The sequence below is a fragment of the Vicugna pacos genome, chromosome 32 (genome assembly GCF_048564905.1).
Source record: "Vicugna pacos chromosome 32, VicPac4, whole genome shotgun sequence".
Taxonomy (NCBI): domain Eukaryota; kingdom Metazoa; phylum Chordata; class Mammalia; order Artiodactyla; family Camelidae; genus Vicugna; species Vicugna pacos.
The window spans coordinates 18717249-18741911 of record NC_133018.1 but is presented as its reverse complement, the minus strand read 5'-3'; the positions used below and the strand labels follow the sequence as shown (position 1 = coordinate 18741911).

The window sequence follows — 24663 nt, the reverse complement described above, 5'->3', positions numbered from 1 at the left end:
GGGCTTCAGATCCTCCCAGGTGGCATTCTTCAATTTTGCAGTTCCTTTACTTTCTGAGCTCGGCCCGGGATGCGTTTCTCTGTCTGTCCCTCCTCGGCAGTGCTGGCTGGGGCTCTTGCTGTGTGGGGCTCTTTCATGAGTCTCCCTCCCCAACCCACGCTGGCCTTGGGCTGTTCATTGACAAGTTCTGACCCGTGGGGCATGCAGGGAATGACTGAGTAGGCAGAGGAGCTGATAGTTGGCATGGCTTCTCTTGGCCTTTGCCTAATCTACTTCTTTGTCATTTTCCAGGGAGCTCTTGCCCTTTGAGCTGGCCCCTGCATCTGGTGTAACCCCTGCCCCTTCCTTCATCGTTTTTCTTCCCCTGACCAATGGATCGTGGTTCATTTGCTCCTTCCTGACTTAACCAACCTGTTTTCATTCCAATATCCAAACAGACTTCAACTATGAGTACGTGCAAAGAGAAGCTCTCAGAGTTCCCCTGATATTTCGAGAAAAGGATGGACTGGGAATTAAGTAAGTTGCTGAAACTAATCGCTTCTTCCCCTGTCACCTTCCCAAAGACAGTTTATAGCTCAGGATGGATTTCTTCCCCTCTTTTCCCTTCCTCTCATCACTGAGAAGGATCTTTCTTCATTATTTGGGGATAGTATTAAAGCCCGACAAAGGGGAAAAACTCTCTAAAGGTTAGGTCTTGATTTTTGGAGAATCTGGGCAAAGGGGACACAGGGTACTTAAACGGTGTGAGCTTTTTTCCCTGATCCACCCAGTTACATGCAGTGACTTCCTAAGGAGAATTGTGCCCTCCTCCCTCAAATCAGGAAACTGAGGCGGGGCCTGGGCTGTGAAGGGACTGGCCAGCCTCTAGGCCCAGAGGCAGGACACTGACACACACATATTTTCTGCTCAGACTCCCACTGTGTGGGAAACCGGTCCTTTTCTGTGAGGGGCTTGTTTCCCAGGATGCCAGGCCTGTCTCCCCGTTCTCCTCCTGCTCCAGCACCTGCCTCCTCACTGTGTCTTGTTTGATTTACATTCTCTTCAAGTGCTGTCAGGGGTCCAGGTTGGGGAGAGATCCGGGAGGCAGGCTGGAAGAACAGGTTTCCGCCCCTTGGGCAGGGGTGGGGAGGCAGCTGTGGGTGTCATCACGACCGGCCCGCCTCCCAGCATTACTTCCAGGCTTGCCCGAGAGTCTATTCCTATGAATAGAAATTAAACCTTCAGCATCATTGTTTATAGTGAACATAACCACAGTCATTATGGCCAGTGATGTGGTTTTTTTTTTCCCCTCTTAAAGGGGCCCCTCCCAGCCTCTGTACAACTCCTTACAGAGAGTATTTTCTAGAAGAGGAGCCACAGAGAGGGCCACCCACCCTGAAAGAAAGCTGGTGTTTGGATGCCCAACTCTGGCAGTTACCCTTGACAGTCTTCGCTGGAAATGTAGGGTGGACAGTGGATGTCCCATCCTCTTTTCTGTAGCAGTGATGAGTTTAGGTGTCAGGGACAGTGAGGGGTGTGTATTGTCTATGATGTGAGGAAGCTGCTCCCTGGTTCAGCAGTGACTGACCCTTGAGGCACCAACTGGTCACTACCCTCCCTTTGAGTTATCTTATTTTGGGTTCCCAACTTGAGAACGAGGGAACCCTCTTAGGAAAAGTGGCCTGCCTCTGCCCCCATTGTTGGGTCTGACTTTTGTTTCTGGCTTCTTACCAGATGCCTGTGTTCCTCTTTTTGCAGGATGCCTGACCCTGATTTCACAGTTCGAGATGTCAAGCTCCTGGTGGGTAAGTTGCTACGTGTGTGTGAGCGCGGCTGGGAGATGCTGAAGGAGGAAGGAGGAGCAGGGAAGGAGGCCTGTACCACCTGCCTGTTTAGATTTTTAACTGCCTCTGAAAAGAAACTCTCCATGGGAGGAGGCAGGAGCAGGTGTGAGCTGCAACCGTCTCATTCTGGAGAACAGGTCAGATTGCAAAGCCATAAGAAGCTGTGTCAGAGGGTGTTTGCCAGTGCAGTTTTATGAGGCTGATTTGGACCCCAGCCTCCAGCTTGGGTGTCTGCAAGGCAAGCTTAGATCTCCTTTGAGTTTGTTTGTGGGTTGCTGGGTGAATACTGGGTGCTGTGTGACCCCTGAAAGACTTTCAGACTTCCAAGGGGAGGGCTCCTTCTTCCTGCTTCCTCAGGGTTCCAGACAGGTCTGGGGCGGGGCTTGGCGCTGAGGGCCTAGCAAATGCTGATTAACTCCCTGAGCACCTGCAGGGCGAGGAGATCCCTTAGTGCTCCGGACTCCTGAGCAGGTAGTGGGCTGCATTTCAGATCTTACGGGAAGTTGTTCAGTTCTTTCCAGAAGTGCTTCTCAAGTAGCTTCTTTTTTTTTTTTAATTAAAAAATTATTGATTGATTGATTGATTGATTGGTGCTGGGGGAGATAATTAGATTTCTTTCTTTCTTTCTTAATGGAGGTACTGGGGATTGAACCCTGTGCACGCTAAGCAGGCACTCTACCACGGAGCTCTACCCTCCCCCGTCAAGTAGCTTCTATATGGCAGGTTAATTCACAGCTGTGGGCATGACAGACAAGGTCCCTGCCCTCTTGGTTGGAACGATAGCCAACAAAGAAGTAAACAGTTTTGTAAAAAAATATATCTTTTCAGTGGGCGAGAAGGACTATGAAGAAATAAAGGAGGGTCATGGGATGGAGCTTTATGGAGCTGCGTTTTAGATGGAGTGGTCGGTGGGGGCCTCTGGGTGGAGGTGGTGAGGACTTTGGACAGAGACTTGCCCGATGATAAGCCAGCTGTGGGAAAGAACATTCCAGATTGAGGAATGAATAAGGGCAAAGGTCAGGAGGTGAGGGAGGAACGGAAGGAGTGAGGGGGAAAGTAGTAGGAGAGGTGGGAGAGGTGGCAGGGGCCTGGCCCTGGTAGGGACTTATGGGCCCTGGTGGGGAATTGGGGCTTGACTCCTAGTGTAGTGGGTAGCCGTTGGCGGGTTTTAAAGTGTGGTGAGAGGGTAGCTTTGTGATCTGATTATTTTAGGGGGAGAGGGAGTCTAAAACATTTAAAAAATTGAGATAAAATCATGTACCATAAAATTCACCATTTAACCATTTTAAAGTGTACAATTCGTTGGTTTTTAACATATTCATAATGTTGTGTAACCATCACCATTAACTAATTCCAGAACATTCCCATCACTCCCAAAGTAAAGCCTGTGCCTCCCAAGTCCCCTCTCCCTCCAGCCCCTGGCAACCACTAATCTGCGTTTTCCCTCTGTAGGTTTGTCTGTTCTGGACATTCCATAGAAGTGGAATCATAACACGTAGTCCTTTATATGTGACTTCTTTCACTAGCATCATGTTTTCCCGACTCATCTGTGTCGTAGCCTGCCTCAGTACTTTTTATGGCTGAATAGTATCCCATCCTGTGGATAAGCCACATTTTCTTTACCATTCGTCACTTGATGCACATTTTGGTTGTTTCTACTTCTTGGCTATTGTGAATATCAATGCTGTTATGACTATTTGTGTACAAGTTTTTGTGTGAACACACATTTTCACTTCTTTGAGGGGTATATACCTAGGAGTGGAATCGTTGGGTCATAGGGTAACTATATTTCACCTCCTGAGGAACTGCCAGGCTGTTTTCCAGAGCAACAGCACCATTTTTCATTCCCATTGGCAGCATAATGAGGGTTCTAATTTCTGTCCATCCTTGTCCACACTTTGATGCTAGCCATCCTGGAGGGTGTGAAGTAGTGTGATCTGATTTAAGTTTTATAAAAGGCGGCTCTACTGGCTGTGTGGAGGATGAAGGCAGCTGACTGGTGGGTGTGCGGATGATCCAGCCTGAATTATTGACCCAGAGGTGTGTTAACTCAGAAGAGAGGACTGGTTGTCTAAAAGGAAATGGTGCCGTTGACAGATAGAGGGATCTCAGTTAATTGGTGAGGGCTTCCTTGCTCAGGAAATAGAAATGCTGAAGGAAGTGGATGTCAGAGCAGAAGGAGGCAACCTTCCAGCAGTGGGCAGAAGATGGGACAATGGACCCCATAAGTCAAGTCTTGGCATGAGCGACTCTCCTTGGTGCCTCAGTCCAGCCCCAGCCTTTGTTGTTGGGGCTCAGCTCTGCTCTTTGACTGGGTGATTTGGGGCAAGCTACCTAACCTGCTTAAGCCTCAGCTTCCGCATCTGCAAAATTGAGCTCAGAGCAGAATCTGCCTCAAAGAAAGATCCTATGAGAATGAATGAATGTGTAGCTTTATGCTGGATGATGGATGCTCAGTAAAAGGTCCCCATTATTATTCTAATATCAGGTTGTGGATCCGATGAGATTCTCTTTATGAACAAGGATTAAAGCCAGATTCTCAAATCTTGGGTTCAGACAACATCACAGGCTTAATTAATACTGTTGGCTTTGACCCTTTAGAGGAATTCTCAAGCCCTTTGTAGTTTTGTTATGCTCTGGTTGTGTCCTGGCTGCTTCTTCTTCCCTTGAGCCTCATTCTTCTCCTCGTGATAGCAAGAGGAGTCAGTTAGATGTCCCCAACGTCCTTGCCAGCTCTCGAGAAGTCTAGGGTGGCCAAGAAAGTGGGAATAGTAATACTTGCAGCCTGTGTCTCTTGGCATTTCTGTGATGACCAAATGGATCATCACAACGGTGAATACATAGGTGAATTGTGAGGATACCGTGGGCTCTGGGACTGCGAGGGATGCCTGTAACTGTGGTTAGCACAGGGTAGCGTTATGCCCTTTTTAGTCTCGGAGAGTGCACACAGGCTTCTGGAGAGTGGCGACAGGGAACATTTGTCATAGTGACGTAAGTGACAAATGTAACTTAGCCTGCCCTAAGCAAAACAGAATTCATTGGTTTATGTAATGAGTGCAGGATGTGACCTTAGGCACATCTACAGCTAGGTGCTCTAAGAAGATTTCAAGAAGGTGGCTCTTATTTTTCATTTTTGCTTCCTTTTTTTGCTTCCTCTTTCTGCTTCATTCTCCGACAGGTTTCTCTCTATGTCGTAGCGAAAATGGGGAGCCGACAGCTCCAGGCTTCCATGCTGCCGGCTCAGTCCTCCTTCCCAAGTCCGTAGTAATTCCATTAAATGTCTCTGATTGGCTCTGGTAGGCTTAGCACAACCTCATCCCTGAGCTGGTGGTGGGGTCTGCCCAGCACAACCATGTGGACTGGGAGTGGGGAAGGAGTGATTTCTCCAGGGTTACTGGGTGACATAAACATGCCCCTAACACAAATGGGAGTTCTGCTTTGGAGGGCAGGGTATGGGGGAGGCTGGACCGTCCCTCGGAATTAGTGTGGGATCTCAGCCTCTGTCTTCCAGCCTCTTGCCCCCTCCCCGGGCCCTGTCTCTTGGGCAGCGGCTGTTTGAGAAGCGGGTTGGTGCGCGGCCAGCTAACAAGCCACAACTTGGGTCTACACAGACTCGTCTCTAATGTCCTAAAATTGGGCTTTTTTCTCTCAGCCCAATTTATCTGCCCACTGGGAAGACAGGCACCTCACTTCTGTTCTGAGCTCCTCACTTGTGAAGAACAAAAACAAAAAATAGCAGTTTCCATTTTGATGACACTGCACACTTAAAATAAAAACTTTCATTGAAGTCTAATAGACATGTAGAAAAGCGCACATATGGTAACTGTATAGTTTGATTCATTTTAGCAAATTGAACACACCAGCATCAACTCCCCTTGAATTGCCCTCCAGTCACTACCCTCTGCTGTTACCCTGACTTCTGACAGTGGGGATGAAGTTTGCCTGTTTTAATACTTTATGTCAGTGGAATCACGCAAGATGTCTTTCCTCTTTTGGTTTCAGCTTCTTTGACTCAACTTTGTGTTTACAAGATTTATCCATATTATTGTGTGTATTTGTAGATGATTTCTTTTCATTGCTATATAGTTTTCCATTATATGATTATTTCAAGATTAATTTATTCATTCTGTTATCAGTGGACACTTGGGTAGCTGTCAGTTTATTTTTTATTTTATTTTATTTATTTTTGGGGGTAAACAAGGTTTATTCTAGGAAGAGCAACTCATTGAGAGATAAAACCATTTTAAAATTTACATATATGTACTGTTCTGTAAGAACAGTTTAGAGCTTTAGCTTTTCAAACTTAGATGTTATTAAAGGAATAAAGCCAAATAAGAATCAACAGACTGTAGTAATCCAGTCACAAAGGACAGTCAAATGTGCTTACACATATGCAGTGCAGGGGATCAATTATCTAAGTTATAAATAATAAATAGATAGTGTGCTTTTTTTTTTTTTTTTAGATTCCACATTTAAGTGATATCATGTGGCATTTTTCTTTCTCTTTCTGGCTTACTTCACTTACAATGACGATCTCCAAGTCCATCCACGTTGCTGCAAATGGCATTATTTTACTGTTTTTTATGAGTGAGTAGTGTTTCATTGTATATATATGCTGCATCTTCTTTATCTAGTCATCTGTTGATGGACAAGCTGTCAGTTTAAAGCTATATGCATCATGCTGGTGTGAACATTTGAGGCACGATTGGTGAACAAACGGATGTGTTTTCATTGGGCATATACCAAGAGCAGAATTGCTTGGGTCATAGAGTTTGCATATGTGTTCAGTTTTACTAGACACTGACAAGTAATTGTCCAGAGGGGTTGTTCTGGTTCTGATTGCTCCACATCCTCCCCAAGAGTTGGTGTGTTCATCCTTTTCATGTTAGTCATGCCTCCATGCTGGTGGGAATACAGTTCTATTTCATTGTGTTTCAGTTGGCATTTCTCTAATGACTAATGGAATTGAGCTTCATTTCATATGTTTATTTGATATTCGGGTATCTTTTGTGAAACGTTTGGTCAAGTCTTTTTTTCGTTAAAGATTGTCTCTTATTGGTTGTAAAGATTTATCAGTTTGCTAGGGCCACCATACCAAAGCACCACAGACTGGGTGACTTAAGCAACAGAAATTAATTTTCTCGTAATTCTGGAACTAGAAGTCCACGATCAAGGTGCCAGCAGGGTTAGTTTCTTCGAAGGTTTCTCTCCTTGGCTTGTATCGATGGCTGTCTTCTCCCTGTCTTCATGTGGTCTCCCTCTGGAGTATGTATGTTCTAATGCTCTCTTGTTACGAGAACACCAGTCTTACTGAATTAGGGGCCATCCTAAAGACCTCATTTTAACTTAATTACCTCTTTAAAGACATTATCTCCAAATATGGTTACATATTGTGTTATTAGGGGTTAAACCTTGAACATACAAATCTGAGGGAGGGGAGCACAATTTAGCCCATAACATAAAGGTTCTTTCTATATTCTGGGTGTGAGTACACATTCCAATAATATCTCCTACTTTGTGGGTTGCCTTTTCCCACTCTTTAAGATGTCTTTAAATGAATAGACGTTCTTAATTTTAACCTAGACCATTTAACTCTTCTTGATACATTAGTTCGTTTTGTGTCTTGTCAAATTAAGAAAATTTTGCATAGTCCAAGATCACGAAGGTGTTCATACATTTTTCTTGAAAAGCTTTATTCTTTGAAGTCTCACATTTGCATTTGTAGTTCATCTGGAATTGATTTTTGAGTTTGGCATGAAATAGGGGTCAAGATTCTTTTTTTTTTTTCCTATGTGGATATCCAGTTGATTGGTACCATTATTGAAAAAATGCCTTCTCCACATAGCACCGAAGTGCTGTCTTTGTTGTGGATCAAGTGACTGCATTTGTGTGGGTCTGTTTGATGCTCTAATCTGTGCCCCCCGCCCCCCCATCTCTGTGCTGGATAGTTCATGTAAGAAGATTGGGATATCTATAGGCTGGGAGTTGAGGGGATAGGGAAACTGGGGAAGAGATCAATCTAGTTGTCTCTGAAGATGCTTTAAGCCCTCTGAGAAAGCGTATCCACAAAGTGCAGGGTCCCCATTCATTGTCCATACTTAGGTCACTGAGGATTGGGAGGGCCCGTGGCTAAGGGTGGTTTGCGTATTATCTCTTTATTGTATTTTTCTCTAGTGAGGGTACCCAAGCCAACCGAAGCTTTCTTTAGCCCCTTTTCTTGAAAAAATCTTCAAGACCTGTCACTGTATTCAGTATTCATTTATTCATCCAGTTTTAGTAATAATCACTTATCTTTCACTGTATGTTTGCCAGATGACCTCATTTTGTCCTCACCAATAATCGTATAAATTAGGTGTTATTGTTCACTTTTCCAGATGGAGGCTCTGAGGCTCAGAGGGAGCTGCCCACATAGCTAGTGTGCAGCCGAGCCAGGACCCAAAACCTGCCTTGGGTCTTTCCAAAGCTCATGCTTTTGCTCTGCGACTTCCTGCTCTGACCCTAACTCGCCCCCATTCATCCCTCCCTCTCGAATTTACTGGGTGTCTGTGTTGTGTCTGGCCAGGGGTGAGATGCTGGGGTTAAGGAGACTCCTGAGACGGGCTCTGCCCTGGACTGACTGTGTTTAGGGAGAAGACTAAATTCTCACTCTTTAGAAATCAAAGGTGGCTGATTTATCCCCAGACCTTTTTTCAATTTTAATTATTTTATTTTTATTAATCTTTTTTCTTTAATTGAAGTATAATTGACTTACAATGTTGTGTTAGTTTCAAATATACAGCAAAGTAAGTCACACATATGTATATATATATTTTTTCAGATTATTTTCCGTTATAGGTTATTACAAGATATTGGCTCTAGTTCCCTGTGTTATACAGTAAATCCTTTTTGCTCATCTATTTTATGTATAGTAGTTTGTATCTGTTAATCCCATGCTCCTAATTTATCCCTCCCTCCCTTCCCAGACCTTTTTAAAGTTGGTTTAAAATCCATAGACTTTAAAAAATTTTAAACTCTGAAAGAGTTTTTAGAACTCTTTTAGGCTTGCTTTCCCATTTCACAGGTGGGAAAAAATGAGGCCTGCAGAGAAGTGACTTGCAAGTTGCTCAGACGGTAGATGACACATCAGATTCAAATGTAGGTTTGAATTTCAGCGATTGGGGAATGATGCTTGTAACAGGACCCAAGAGGAAAAGTAGACTTTGGCGGAGGCATAGATGAGTTCAGTCCTGGCCACACTGAATTTGAGCTCAGGAGTGACGTGAAGGTTGGAAAGATAGGTGAGGGAGGCGTCCACCGGGCAGGAGGGAGAGAAATGCTAGCAGGTTAAGGTGCGCGAAGTCAGGAGAGCTGAGGGCCCCGGGGGAGGTGGGCTCACTGGGGCTCAGTTATGTTCTCCGGTATGTTTTCTCTCTAAGATAAACACCTCCCTCGCTGATTTGTTCTCTTTCCCTTTTCCTGAAAATCTAGTGCTCTAAAAACCAACTCTTAAAAAATAATAACAGTAAAACAACAACAACAACAAAAAACACTCTTCATGGTGTTAGGGCCTAGAGGAACCGTAGTTGCTTCTGCCCACTCTTTGCCTAGAAAGAGTCACTCCCCCTGTGGGGTAGCTCCTTAGAATATAAATCATAGCATTAACTACTGTTTATTGAGATCTTGTAAGCAAGTATATTTCCTGTGTTTTTTTGTCTGATCCACATAAAACCCTAATTATCACTACCCTCATTTTATAGATGTCAAAACTGAGGCTCGAGTGACTTGTCCACAGTCAAATAGCTGGTGTGTGGAAGGGCCGAGATCTGAGCCTGTATTTGACTGCAGAGCTGTTCCCTTAACTCCTGCACGGTTCTCTGTGTCTTCTCATCCAGCAGTCTTTGTTTTTGTTGGCTTGGGTGTCTTTTGGATTTTCTTGCCTGATTGGGTTCAGCCCTGGTTAGTAAGTCTGGGTTTGTTCTTCTTATGCCTAGCAGGGTCAGAGTCTTGAGCCAGGGCACAGAGGACAGCCTGGCACAGGATCTGTCTTGGGTACAATTTTTAAAGGCACAAAAGTGAGGGGGTCAGAAGATCTTAGCACTTAGGGAAAACCTGCAGACCTTTGCCAGCACCCTCGTGTTTCACCAAGAGGAAACCGAGACCTACATCTGGGAAGAGATTTGTCCCCAGTTGTACAGGGACTCAGCCATACCCTGCACCTTTAATTTGGGACAGTGTCCTCAAAAGGATCCCTGCTTTTAAGTTTATAAAGTGCTTCCAATAATTCAAGCCACTAGGGAAGTTCATAGTATCTCCACTTTACAGATGAAGAAACTGAAGCCCAGAGAGGCTCAGGGATCTACCTAAGGACTCACTGCTAGGAAGCAGTGGAGTGGGATTTGAACCGTGACTATTGCTTTTGCTAATGAACACTGCCTCTGTGGGGTGGACGAGAAGATGCCCCTAAGGTACAGAATGAAAACCCCGTCCAGAAACTTGAGGGTGATAGAGAAGGTTCCAGAGCTATGATGCAGAGCACTTGTGTGCACTTTCTGAAGAGCGGGCTCAGGGAGTCTGGGGTCAGTGCCCGTGCATGCTTTATATTAGCCTCCAAGGTGACTTTCCACAACCTCCTCCCGGCCCCGACCCATGGCTCTCAGAGCTGACTGATGGAGCCTTCAAAGCAAGGGCCATGGGGCCACGGATTAATTTCTGCAGCTGGAATTTGTTGGGTGTGTGTGTAGCCTGTGAGCCCAGAAAACTAGAGACCAGGAGGGAGGAGGAGGCGGGGGAAGAGAGGCGGGGAGGGGGTTGCCAAGCTGTGGGCCTGCTTGGGGACTCCCGGCATCACTCCGATGTGGAAAATTTCTCCTGTAACCCACTAACTTCAAGGGCCTGAGTTCCAGTGTCGTGAATCCCTTGCAGGCCCCCAAAGACACCTTGTCCCTGTTACGTGCTCCAGGGGTGGCTAATCCCCAGAACTTGGGGTGCTACATTCCATTTTTAGCACCGAGCCGTCCCTTCTGTCCCTTTGGGGCACTTGTCCCCTCCCTGGGGCTGAGCTTGCTGCTTGGACCCCGGGCGCTTATGCCCAGCTCCCCTTGGCCGCCAGCAGCAGGCCAGACTGGGAACCTGAGAAGAGGGAGGCTCGGTGCTTAATCTCCCAGCTCGGACGGAAAGGGACTGGCAGGCAGGCCTCAAGTGTCCCCGGTGACCCCTTGGGCCAGCCTCTCCTTCTCTTCCCTCTTTCTCCCACTCCCCCCAGCTCACATTTAAGCGATATGGTCTGAGTATTTAAGAACTAGGCTAAAAATCTGTGTCAGCCCTGCGAGAGGACCTGCAGGTGACCTACCCCAGTGGACTTCAGAGGGAAACCCGGGAATCCAGACCTGCATTCTGAGTGCCTCCCCCTTCCCGCCTCAGCCTGAGCTGCTTGTTTTTATTTATGTATTTGGCTCTTGTCAAAGCTTCTGTTCGAAGGAAGAGTTCTGTGGCAACAACAACAACAACAAAAGATAAAGGTCAGCTTCTTCCTGTCTTTATGTGTGGAGACGCTGAGGCCCAGAGCAGGGACAGTAAGGGATGCTGGGGCTGCGCTCAGTGCAGGGCTCTTGGCACCGTCCCAGGTGCCCCTGAGGCTCCCACCGCTTATTCCGGGGTCTCCCGTGGGCTGTCGTTGACTGAGGAACAACTAGCCTGGTTCTTCAAGTGAGAATAAAAGAGCTCAGATGGGGCTGTGGCTTCAGGGTCAAAATGAGGATGCCTGAGAAGTCCACATACGGGAGAGAAAGAGCTCCCCTTCCCTTTCTATCTGATTGGGATGCCTTCCCCCTTCGTATTGAGTCTCTTGGCTCTTTCTAAACCTGCTCAGTGGCTTGTGGGTAAGTGTATTGCCGACCCTACCATGTGCCAGGCACGGTGTTAGGCTCTCTTACACTGAAGGGCCCATTTTACAAGTGAAGACCCTCCGAGTCTAGTAAGGGTGAGTCCCCTGAAGCCATAGAGCTAGTAACAGAACTGGGATTTATAAAAGTACTTTTGCTTGGAGAGGACTTTAAAAAGTGACAAGAGTAGACAGAAAATCTAATGCACTCCTGTGTACCCATCACTCAGCCCCAACGCTCGTCAGTCTGGGGTCCTGCCTTTTCCATACCCCCATCCACTTCCTCCTCTCCTGCAAGATTTGAAGCATATCAAGGCATCATGCCATTGTGTCCCTAAAGTTTTCAGTATCTATCGTTCCAAATGAGAAGGGATTTTAAAAAATGTAATCATGATAGCATTATCACCCCTAGTCTTTTAAAAACTAGGAACCTTAAAAATGAATTTTAAAAATTCCTTAAAATGAGTAAATATCCCTGTTCATTGTTCAAATTTCCTATGGTTTCATATATAACATAAATGTTACTTTCTTTTTTTTTTTCTTTGACAGTTGTGTGGGTCTGAATGTAAGTAAGTTTCCTACGTTGTGATCGGTTGAGGTGCCTTTATGGTCTCTTATAATCTCTGGGCTCTCCCTCCACCTCCCGCCAATCTGAAGAAGTTGGATTGTTTGACCTGTAGAGTTTTCCATTGTCTGGATTTTGCTAGTAGCATTCCCTTGGAGTAATTTAACGTGCTCTTCCATCCTCTGTAGTTTCTGTAAATTGGTAGTTGGATGTACATGCTTGATCAGATTCACATTCTGTTTCTCTCACTCTTTCCACACAGAAATACATACTCATTCATTAACTAGTTCATTCGCTTTTTCTGATGAGACTGCTTCATCCATCAGGAGGCACATGTTAGGTCCCCCCACCGCCCCCTCTCTCTCTCTGATGTTTAGCAGCCGCTGATGTCTAGCTCCGTTAGGGGCTGCAAAGTGGGGATGGTCTAATTCTTATCGTTCCTTTGTCATTTATTGGCTGGAGGGTATCTATAGAGAGAAACTTTCCCTCATCTGCTGTTTGCTTCAGAGCTGGCCCTCATCTCTGACGTGTCAGAGTCCTTACATCTGCTGCCCTAGGAAGTGTGCGAACCCTCCTGCGTTGCTCACGGCCACCTGCGGGGCTGGAACCCGGTGGGGTTGAATTCCGGTTGCTGGTGCGTTTGCGTTTCCCCAGGGTTCATGGAGCCCAGACACCCAGAAGAACCGACTTTCCTTTCCTCCTCCCTCGACTCCCACTCCGACTCCTCCCACAGACTGCGGCTTCCAGGACACCTGGGGAGCTGGATGGAGCTCCCTGCGCACCAAGGAAGCTATTCTTAGACTCGCCTCAGATCCAGTCCCTCGGCCTCTCCCGTCTTGGGCCTCCTCCCGGCACACTCCTGCCCCCGCAGCCCCAGCTGCATCTCCCGGCTCTGACCCCTCCGAGTCCTGCCTTCCCCTTTCCTCAGAGGGTGGATCAGCTGGGGACCTGCACCTGGCTAGAAGCAGAGGGAGCCCTGGGGATGGTGTTGGGGAGAGGGGACTGGCAGCCTGGTTAGTGCTCAGAAAAGTAAAAAAAACAGGCCTTTCCCATTACATCTTTCTCTGTTCACTGATGGCTGTGGCAGAGGCAGGGCTCCTGACTGCTCAGGGCTTCATCCTCCCCAGTGCGGGGAAGGTCACTCATACCCACCTCCTGGAACCCCCAGGTCATTTCTTCAGTTCAACTATCATTTCTCTGTGAAGTCATACGTTAAACGCTTGACAGGAAGCAATGCGTAGCACCTAACGTTTGTTTATTCATTCCACAAATATTTCCTGAACTCCTACTATGTGCCAGGCTCTCCGTTCTAGAGACTTGGGGTAGACAGACAGGACTCCTGCCCTCACGATGCCTGGAGGAAGGCGGAGTTAGGGGAGGAAGACAAGAAACGAAGAGACAAAGAAATTTGGTATTTAGGATGAAGAGGTTTCTCCTTGCAAGGCTGTTCGGTAGACGGCATTAGCTGCACCACTTACTTGCCTGCCCTGCGACGTCCGGTAGTAGCAGTGTGCGGAGAGCGAGGAGAACAGCCCTTTCTGCCTCCAGATCTGACATTTACAGAGCCACGTAGGTTTACCCAGTAATTCTCTCATCAGCCCTCGTTGTAGTTTCCTGGGGCCGCTATAACAAAGTACCACAGACTAGGTGGCTTAAAACCACAGAAGTTTGTTCTCTCACAGTTCCGGAGGCCAGAAGTCTGAAAGCAAGCTGTTAGCAGGGCCAAGCTCTCTCTGAAGGCTCTGGGGGAGAATTCTGCCCCACCTCCTCCAGCTTCTGGTGGCCACTGGCTTCCTTGGTGGTCCTTGGCTCTTAGATGCATCCTTCTAATCTCTGCCTCTGTCTTCATGTGGCTGTGTGTTCCCTTTGTGCGTTTCTGTCCAATTTTCCCTTGTCTTATACGATCACCAATCATAGGCTAAGGACCCACCCTAATCCAGTCTGACCTCATGTTAGCTTGCTCACGTCTGCAAAGAACCTATTTCCAAGTAAGGTCCCATTCAAAGGTAAGGGGTTAGAACTTGAGCATCTCTTTTTGGGGAACGCAGTTCCATCCACAACAGCCCTTGAGGTGAGCGGGTACTAAAGGCTGTTAGCAGAACTGGAATTGGCCCCCTGAGAGGAGGGAGCCACATTCTGGGTTATGCCTTCTATGCCTCCAGCATTTTATGAGTCCTCTCAGTTAATGCCCCAACTTTTTTTTTTTAAATTAAAATTTGAATTTTATTTACCTATTTGCAATGTTATTATTAAGGTTTTCCCTGTTCTAGTTTTGTTTTTTAAAAATACCCTGGCGTATGCAAAGTAAATAACCTCTTCAGGGTTTTAAGGTACAATTTTGCAAATTATTACACCCTAGTAGTTAATGATACTGTTAAACTAGATTATTTTAAAGCTGTGTCTCTTTTTTTTACATAATAGGATTTGTCATTTATTCTTGCATTTACCAAGTGATAATGAATCCCAGATGCTCTTTATTTTGTCCATGTTTAGGTTAAGAAAGAAAATGATAATTTATAGATCAATATATGTGTGTGTGTGTGTGTATATATATATATATATATATATATATATACCCCCAATGAGAATTTATAAGTATTGCATAAAATACCTTACAAAAAGCCAGTATCATGATATATGCAAGGTGTATGTGTATTAAAAAAAACACATTTGTGTCCAAATTTTACTCATAATGACATGTGGCTATATATGTGTACAGGAAGGTGTTATGTGTTTCAAAAATACCAGTAATTTGTACATTGCTGTGTACTAACCACGAATAACTGAATATATGAGACATATATTTTAAAGAGTCTCTTGAATGCATACGTATTGTAACCTATATATCTATGTTAATGCTCGCCTATAGGACATGTAACATGCATCGTGTGTGTATCATGTATATGTACAATATATGCTAATAACAATGGATAAATTTACTCTGTTTTAGGAGGCTTTCTTTTTTAAGAACCAGATTTGGGCTATCATTTTTTTGGAAATCTTTTTATTATAGTCTCTGACCTGGGTTGTATCTAAGCTGGCACCAGATAGAATACCAACTTTATAGAATAACACTGAGGTGATGACTTACCATCTTGGTGTGGTCAGAATTTTATATTTATTGTGCAAATTTGGGGATCAGGTTGGGGAGTCAGAATTGTTCTGGAAGAGGAGGGGCTTACACAGTCTTGCTTTTAGATTGGGAGGGGTGGGAAGCAACGGCTTGTGTGCAGACCTTTAGCTGCTATGCAGTGAGATGCCATTAAAGGCCTTTCAGTTGCCTCCAGCGTTAACTGAATATTTAAACTTATGTTTGGTTAAAATCTTTTTTCACCATTTTTTTTTTGAGGTAGGTGGTCTTGTGTCCATATTGTAGACAGGGACACTGGGGCACATTGCCTAAAGATCCTGTGCTATGGAAACTGGAGCCTGAAACATCTGAGTTCTTTGGCCCATTCTTGGGGGAGAAGTGTATGTGAAATGTATTATATGTGCCAAGGAATTTAAAGAAAAATTATAAAATGAGCACCTGCCACTCAGGTTGGGAGGCATCGCAATCTTTAGATGTTCCTGTGTGACCCTCCCTGCCCACTGCCTTATGTTCGTTTCCTGGGGCTGTCAGAACAAAGTACCACAAACTGGGTGGCTTTAAACTACAGAAACTTCTTCTCTCAGAGTTTCAGAGACAGGAGGTCAAACGTTGAGGTTGGCAGCTTTGGTTTCTTCTGGAGGCTCTGAGGGAGAACCCTTCTTTGCCTCGTCCTGCTTTTGGCAACCCCAGGCATTCCTTGGCTGGTAGGCACATCACTCCAATCTCTGCCTCCCTCGTCACATGGCCTTCTTACAAGGGCACTTAGGGTCTACTCTAAGTCCAGGATGATCTCATCTTGAGATCCTTACCTCAGTTACCTCCACAAAGACCCTTTTCCCAAATTAGGTTCTATATGTAGATTCTGGGTAGATAAATCTTTTGGGGGCCACCATTCCACACTTCTGGTCCACTGCAGTCTTGAGGTGGGTTTATCATTTCCCACCTCTACCTGTATCCCTAAGCCCTAAATTAAGTTGCGAAGAACTGAGCCCAAGCACATGCCTAACGGTGGGGAGAGAAGGACGTAGCGGCCAGTCTGAAGGCGCCCCAGAGAGAGAGGAGTTGAAAGAGTTCGTGCGTGGCCCAAGTTCTGAGCCATGAGTGGGGAAGAGACTCTCCTAATTGCAGGAAACAGTAAAAGAAGAGAGAGCGAGAGATCAGAAGAAATGAAGTTCTTGTCGGAGTGGAGGAAGCATGTGAGATGTAATGTCTTACACTGCTTCACACACAAAAAAATTTATTGAGGTGCAGTTCACATAACATAAAAATTAACCGTTTTAAAACGTACAATTCAGTGACATTTAGTACATTACAGTGTTGTGCAACCGACCTTTCCGCTAGTTCTGAAACTTCATCACCCCAAGAGGAAACCCACACCCATCAGCAATCACTCCCATTCTTTTGCTCCCAGCCCCTGGCAACCCCTAATGTACTTTCCGCCTCTGTGGATTTACCTGTTCTGCCCATTTCCTATGAATGACATCATGTAACGTGACCTTTCGTGTCTGGCTTTTTTCCCCTTAGCATATTTTTGAGGGTTACCGTGTGGTAGCATGTGTTGGTACTACAGATCTTTTTTGACTTAGGATGGGGTTATGTCCTGATAAACTCATTGTAAAAAGCTGAAAATGCATGTGATACACCTAACCTTTTGAACATCATGACTTAGCCTTGTCTGCCTTACACGTGCTCAGAACACTTACACCAGCCTACCTTTGGGCAAAATTGTCTTGCACAAAGCGTATTTTATAATAAAGTATTGAATAGCTCATGTAATTTATTGACTATTGCACTGAAAGTGAAAAACTGGCCAGTGAGTGTACCGGTGGTTTGTGATCGTGTGGTTGACTGGGAGTTGTGGCTCTCTGCTGCTGCCCAGCATCACGAGAGAGTATCATATCACTCGCCCGGGAAAAGATCAAAATTCAGTATTCAGAGTAGTTTCCATTGAATATGTATTGCTTTTGCACCAGCGTGAAGTCAAAAAAATCGTAAGTTGAACCGCTGTAAGTCAGAGACCGTCTGTACTTTTTCCTTTTTATGGCTGAATAATTTATATTTTTATTATGTGTTTTTTAAGTTGCTAGGAGACTTTTTTTAAATACTTGCGCTAACAGTGTATTTTATTTTGTTCGTTTGTTTTTTTAATGGAGGTACTGGGGATTGAACCCAGGCCCTTGTGCTTGTTAAGCACGCGCTCTACCGCTGAGCTATGCCCACCCAGACAGGAAAGTTTTGAAGGGAAAAAAAATTTCTAGAAAAAGCAACTTTGTTGGTCACTTAGCACCTAAGTGTTTTTGTCTACTAACAGCTTTATTAAAAAAAAAAATTAATGGATGTATAGTTGGTTTACAATGTTGTATTAATTTCTGGTGCACAGCATAGTGATTCAGTTATATATATTCTTTTTCATGTTCTTTTTCATTATAGGCTCTTACAAGGTATTCAGTATAGTTCCCTGTGCTGTACAGTGGGACCTTGTTTATCTATTTCATATGCGATAGTTAGTATCTGCAAATCCCGAACTCCCAATTTATCCCTCTATCCCCCACCAACAGCTTTATTGAGTTATGAGTCACATACCATACATTTCAGCCGTTTAAAGTGTACAATTCAGTGTTTTTTGGTCTGTTCACAGAGTTTGCAGTCATCGCCACTGTCACTTTAAGATTTTCATCACCCATTAGCCATCTTGATCATGTTTTAGAATCTCCAGTGGTCAGTCCTTTTGAACTGGCTGTAGGGATTTAACTGGCTCTGATTTCCCACCACCTCACTTTCCCCACCTGTCGTTAGAGATGACATTGGCCGCTTAGGTAACGCTTCCTCCTTGCAGGCACTTCTCAGAAGTGTTTCATGTGCATTTCCTTGTTTAAGTCGTAGGACAACCCCATAGACTGGCTACCATTTTTGTCCCACGTTATAGATGAGGAAACTGATGATACTCCGAGAAGCTAAGAGGCCTGAGGCCCAGGTGGAGTTTGAACCCACAAAGTCTTAGCTTAACCACTGCATTGTACTGACAGGGGTGGCAGAGCTCCAGGCCTTCGGTGCTGACTTGCACCAGCCTCTAGGGCTGTGAGCCCCATCACCTAACCTGCCCAGCAAACCCCCTTCCTCAGGGGGCTTTGTGGATGGAAACTTGTGCAAGATTAGGGCGGGTAGAGGCCGGCCAGAAAGCAGGGAGGGCTTGGGTGTCTGTCTGTCCCCCCCAACAGCAGATTCTCCGCAGGCGGGCTTTCCAGAAAAGCTGAGCAGAGCCCACCTGTTCCAGGAGTCCTGGTAAGGAAGGAACACTGCCAAGGGCATGGTCAGAATTTCCAGCAAAGTTCAGGGATGCCCCCTGGTGGATCTGCACTCCCAACTCCAAAACAGAGCGGTTCTCCAAGGCTTCTCTGGGACACGGGGTGAGGAGCCAGCCACTGAAGGCGGGGATCATTTTTCAACCTAAGCATGTGATCAGGATTCAATATTGCATAGGGCAGGAGCGGGTGTCGGGATTAAGAACCTGGGCCCTGGCATTAGATGGAATTGACTTCAAATCTCAGCTCTGCCTGCTTGCTAACTGAGCATTTTGGGGCAAGTTAGTTGTCTAAGCCTCAGTTTCTCATCCATCAAATGGGTACAGTTGAAGTTCTACCTCACAGAACTTGTCACACCATTAAGATAACCTGTGTAGAGAGCGTGCCTGTGCTGAAGGGCTCAGTAAATGTTAACTAGTCTAATGGGTAGAAGGTGTGTTCTGGGGCACTTGAGCCAATCACATCTCTGGTCCTTGGTTTCCTCATTTGTAAGATGGGGACAGTTCACCTAGCTTCTGGGATGGTTGTGAAAATTAGAAATTGAGTCCAAAAGATATTAACAGCCAAGTTCTCCTTTGCGCTCAAGGGATTACTTTTATTAGTCAGCTCCTTCTATGTGAAGGACACTGTGTTTATATTCAGCCAACACTGACCATCACCATGGGGCAGGCTCTGCATAGATCTGAGTGTGTAGCAGTGAATGAGATGGAGATGTGTTTGTATCTGCATTAAGGTTCCCTGAAGATTTTGTCTAGTTCAAGGGTCAGCAAACTTTCTCTGCAAAGAGCCAGAGAGTAAATATTGCAGGATTTGCTGGGCTGTCAGTGTGCGGCAAGTACTCAGCTCAGCCCTTGTAGCGTGGAAGCAGCCACAGGTGGTAGAGAACCAGCGAGGGCGGCTGTGGGCCGGTGAGAATTTATACGTGGACCCGGATGTTTGAATTGCATGTGATTTTCACATTGCAGAATATTCTTCTTTTTACTTTTCCTTCCTCTACCATTTAAAATGTAAAAACCAGGCCGCTCTCCCTTCTGAGTGAGATGGCCCACGCTCTGTCTATGGAGTGTGTACCTAATTTTACTGTAAACTAAGCACCCAGCTCCCACACCTTGTGGCCTTTCTCTTGCTTTTTGAAACAGCCTGCACTCTATGGAGTATGTATCTCTCTAAATAAATCTACTTTTACTCCAAAAAAAAAAAAAAAGAAAAAAGTAAAAGCCATTCTTAGCTCGTGGGCTGTACAAAAATAGGCAGTAGGGTCGATTTGGCCCTCGAGCTGTCATTGGCTTGGGGTGGCTTTGAACAAGGTGATCACCTGCTTCTTGTTTGTTTCTTTCTCTCTTTTTTCATTTCTTTCTCACCTCTCCTCTGGTTTGTACATTTCTAAGTCTCCATGGACTGTGTGTTTATCACTGGGTTAGTGGGGAGTTGGACTTCTCATTCCAACCACGATGCTCACCTTGAGTCCTGATGGACAGGAGATGCTAGCTTTCATCATAACCCACCGTGAATCTGGCAGTCTGTGCTGTGTCTGTTTCCCCCCATTTCAAAGTAGATCCACTCAGTTTGGTTGTTCCTTCCATCTTGGCTGAAGTTCTAAAGTCATTATTATAACCATTTTACAGGTGGGGAAGCAGAGTCCCCGAAAGGGTCATGATTTTTCCACGAGGGTTTGTTGGTCAGTGGTGGCTCCAGGATTAGCACCAAGGTTCCCTGTCTCTTAAGTCCCTCTGGGAAGCAGTGAGAGGCACAGAGCTGGCTGCTGGGACGAAAGGCTGGACTTCCCTGACGAGGGACACGTACTCTCTTTTGCTCTGCAGTCGTGCATGCAGAAGTTATATGTCACATGTGGCACAGCACGGCCAACAGTCTGCGTTTATCTGTTCCTACTGTGTGCCAGGCTTTGTTCCAAATATTTGAGATAGAGCAGTGAGCAGGATGAACAAGACTCCTGCCCTCATGGTGACTACAGAGTAGTAGAGAAAAAAGACAACAAAGTAGACAAAGAAACATGATATTTAGGAATTGCGATTAGCTGGGGGACCCATTCATTTATGTACCAGACCCTGTGCCGAGCACTTTTGTAATCATCGTCGGATTTAATCACCATAACTAGCCTATCAGAAGAGACAGCAGGATGAAGACACAGAGGTTCAGAGAAGTCAAGTAACTTTCCAGCTCCGCAGACTAGGGAGGGGACTACTAAACAGTTCATTATCTATAGAGATAAGTACTTTCCTAGTGCTGCGAATAAACAGAAAGGCCTTGAGTGCCGCGCCAAAGGATTCTTCAGTAGGCAACAGGGAAGACAAATGAACTTACATAAAACAGAACAGACTCACAGACATAGAATATAGACTTGTGGTTGCCAGTGGGGAGTGGGGTGGGAAGGGATAAACTGGGAGTTTAAGATTTGCAGATACTGACTGCTATATATAAAATAGATAAACAAGTTTACACCGTATAGCACAGGGAACTATATTCAGTATCTTGTAGTAGCTCACAGTGAAAAAGAATATGAAAATGAATATATGTATATTCACGTGTGACTGAAGAGTTGTGCTATACACCTGAAGTTGACACAGCATTGTAAACTGAGTATACTTCAACTGAAAAAAAATGGGCAATGGGGAGCCATTGAAGGTTTGAAACAGAGGGAAGTCTCTGTTTTAGAAAGCTCACTCTGGCAGCAGTGTAGAGGAAGGTAGGAGGAAGTCATGTGGAGACCCATTCAGAGGCTTTTGGGGTCATCTTGGAGAGCAGTAATGGTGGAATGGATGAGAGTGGACACCGTGGTGGTGGAGGGGAGCAAACAGACTGGAGAACGATACGGTAAGGAAAACTGACAGGAAGAGAATTAAACAGACACGGCATAAGGGTGAAGCCTGTGGGGAGCGCTGGGGGAGGGGCAGGTTTTATTTTATAGGGGCTCCCAGGTAGGATCTGGACTCCCAGCTGGCAGGAGCCACCAGCGTGTGGATTCTACCCCCAGGCAGCCGGCGGCTGGTGGATGTGATGGACGTGAACACCCAGAAGGGCACGGAGATGAGCATGTCGCAGTTCGTGCGGTACTACGAGACGCCAGAGGCACAGCGGGACAAGCTGTACAACGTCATCAGCCTCGAGTTCAGCCACACCAAGCTGGAGCACTTGGTCAAGCGCCCCACCGTGGTAGGTCCTCCGCGGCGGTCCCCTCCCCGCCACCTCCCACCTCCTCTCCTTGCTCAAGGCCAGCCTGATGTGGGCCGGGGAGGGTGGGACGGGTTTTGGGAGCAGGAGGAGGGGGTTGAGGTGGCGATGGAGCCCAGCTTTAGGGCACCTGGAGACAGGAAGCGCTGATGGTGGTCTGGCTGAATTTCAGGTAGACCTGGTGGACTGGGTGGACAACATGTGGCCCCAGCACTTGAAGGAGAAGCAGACGGAAGCCACGAACGCCATTGCGGAAATGAAGTACCCGAAAGTGAAGAAGTAAGACTGCCTGGCTGTCGGTGGGAGCTGGGAGGGGGTGACTTTCAGCCTTGTGGGGGTGGGAAGAGAGCCCTGGCCGAGGCCACAGGCCTGCGGGAGCGCTGCTGGGGCATGAGGGATGGGGGTCCTTGGCGTGGGCAGGTTGGCCTCTTGCTTCCCTAGAATGCAGGGGATCAGCATTCTGCTCTGGGTCTGGAATCTCCATCCAGATGGTTCTTTGGCCTCCTTGCCTGCTCTGCCTGGGTCGATGTGATCTGAGAGGATGAGTAGTGGGAACCATTGCTGTGTGTGTGTCTGTGTGAACTTGTCAAACATTTGTCTTCTCTCTCCAAGTGACAGCGTGTCCTGGGAGTGGATTTTTTAGGGGGACCTGCCCACCCTGGATACTTTCCTTTGGCTGAGGCCTGGGGAGGGGTCTGGTGTTCTTTTGCTTCTTGCTGTTGAGACCCCGGGACCTCTGATCCAAAGAATCTTTCCTGAACAAAGCCAGAGGCCACTTAGTCATCAGACATTCCTTAGACAGACAGACGGTGGCCCCTAAGTGGGAGGTTGGTGCTGGGTGGGGCAGGTGGCCACATCTAATTGCAGGGACATCATTACATGCGGCGTGACCTGAGACCAATTGTTGAACATGGGCAGAGGCGGCTACGAGCTCCTCTGTGTTCTAGGACTTGAGTGGTGGACCTTTAGGAAGGGGAAGTCACCTTGGGGCCCCTACCATCTCAGGCCCTCTGTGTTACCATCTCCAAAATGGGAAGGAGATGCTGGCTGTCCAGGCAGGACTGTTGCTCTGGGCTTCCTAGAAGAGTTGGCTCTGCCGGCTCTCAATCCATTAGCATCTCTCTGCTCAGTCCTGCTGCCAGGAGTGCCCCCAGGAGCTTAAAGGCTGTGAACTTTTCATTCACTCAGCCCTTCATTCAGTGCATATTGAATGCAAACTCCGGCGTCAGGCTTTGTAAGGGAGCTGGCCCAGGACTTCTCAAGGTTTTGCTTTCAAGCTCTCTGCTCCCCCACCTTTAATTTCTTCTCAGGCATTTTTTTCTGCCCTCAAAACTGAAGCTGCCTTACACCCCTTGGATCTGGGCTGCATCAAAGGCAAAGACTAGGCTTAAGGTGGGGTTGGTAGGAGGGCTTTCCATTCTATTCCATTCCAGTTCGATCCCAGCCAAATTTATGGAGCCCCTGGGACAGGGAAGTAAAAGATGAACAGGACCAGGAGACCCTACCTTCTGGAGAATGGGCCGTTAACACGAGGGTATGGTGCAGCTCTCATCCCAGACAGAGGGAAGCAGGGAGAGGAGGAATCCTTGGCTGCCAGCATCAGGAAATCATCTTAGAGGGGATAGTGACCTGGGCTCTGAAGGACAGAGGAGATGAGAGGGAAGTGGGGACGGAAGTGGGGAGGGATGGAGGTAGGTGAGTGCCAAGGGCTTCGATGGAATCATGAAGGCAGAGCTCAGGGAAAGAGTGTGGGACTCCGATTAGTTAGAGGCAGATCCTGACTCTCATTGATTGATTGATTCATTCATTCAGCATATGTATTGAACATCTGACTGGTGCTGGGTGCCAGGAATACAGCAGGGGAAAAAGCCAGGTGAGCTCCCTGCCCTAATGGAGCTTACAGTCTATTCAGGAGACAGATGCAAATCCAACAATCAGAGAAACAAATGGAAATTTGTGATGAGTCCATGAGGCAGAGAGACCCACAGTGCTGTGGGAGCTTAGGGGGTTCACTGGGTCAGGGAGGGCAGGGCAGGTGACTCCCAGCTGAGATCTAAAGGGGAAATGATCTATTTAAGTGAAGAGGGCTGAGAAGAGCTTTCCTGACTGTGTGCAGAGAGCCTGGGACAGTGTGAAGGGCTGGGGCTGGGGGGCGGGGGGCGAAGAACCTGCCGAAGAAAGCCAGTGGGGCTGAAACGGATCAAGGAGGGGCAGTGGTGCAGGATGGGGGTGACCAGGCTGTCACGGCCTGACCCCCCATGATGAGGGGTCTGTATTTCTCCTAAGAGCAGTCGAAAAGCCTCTGAGAGTAAGCAGAAAAGGTCGTGTTCAGATTTGCATTCTGTGAATTCTCCTGCTGCTGTGTGGATTGGAGGAGGTGGGGGTGCACTGCTGGGAGGAGCCACTGCATCACCGAGATGAGGGCAAATGATGGGGCAGGGTTACAACACAGCAGAGGACAAATGGGACATGTATTTAGGAAGATAAAATAACGTTGGGTGACGGATTTCAATTCATTAATGTCTATCTTGCCTCTCTGAGATATTCAGTACAGTCTTCACTTCATTGAAGGATGCCTTTAAATAGTAAGCTCTGTTAGTATATTGAGAATCCTATCTAATTACCCAAAAAAGGCTCACACACAATTTTCTAGGACCACATGTCTTTGACATATTGGTTGGATTATGTGGCAGATAGATTTACAAACCCCATCAGTGGCTGCGGGAACTTGTTACGGGATTTGAACCCTGTTAGTAAGGAAATTGTCAGCTTGGAAATAGTCCATTTGTTCGGCTGAAAAGAATGCTGATTTCAGTTAATAAGCAAAGTAAAAG

The 24663-nt window shown here is 46.5% G+C and overlaps 1 protein-coding gene across 6 annotated transcripts in view; it reads left to right on the top strand.

The window, feature by feature from the left end:
• Positions 1-24663, top strand: part of KDM2B (lysine demethylase 2B) — a 107196-nt gene that overhangs the window by 4807 nt on the left and 77726 nt on the right. For 5 of the 6 annotated variants that reach the window (XM_072953499.1, XM_072953496.1, XM_072953497.1 and 2 more), the window contains exons 3-6: positions 438-516; positions 1738-1784; positions 21633-21815; positions 22006-22108. In XM_072953499.1, the coding sequence (XP_072809600.1) occupies positions 438-516; positions 1738-1784; positions 21633-21815; positions 22006-22108 (412 nt within the window). Of the gene's footprint in view, positions 1-437; positions 517-1343; positions 1441-1737; positions 1785-21632; positions 21816-22005; positions 22109-24663 lie in introns of those variants that run through there. The other variant, XM_072953500.1, reaches the window with a different exon arrangement.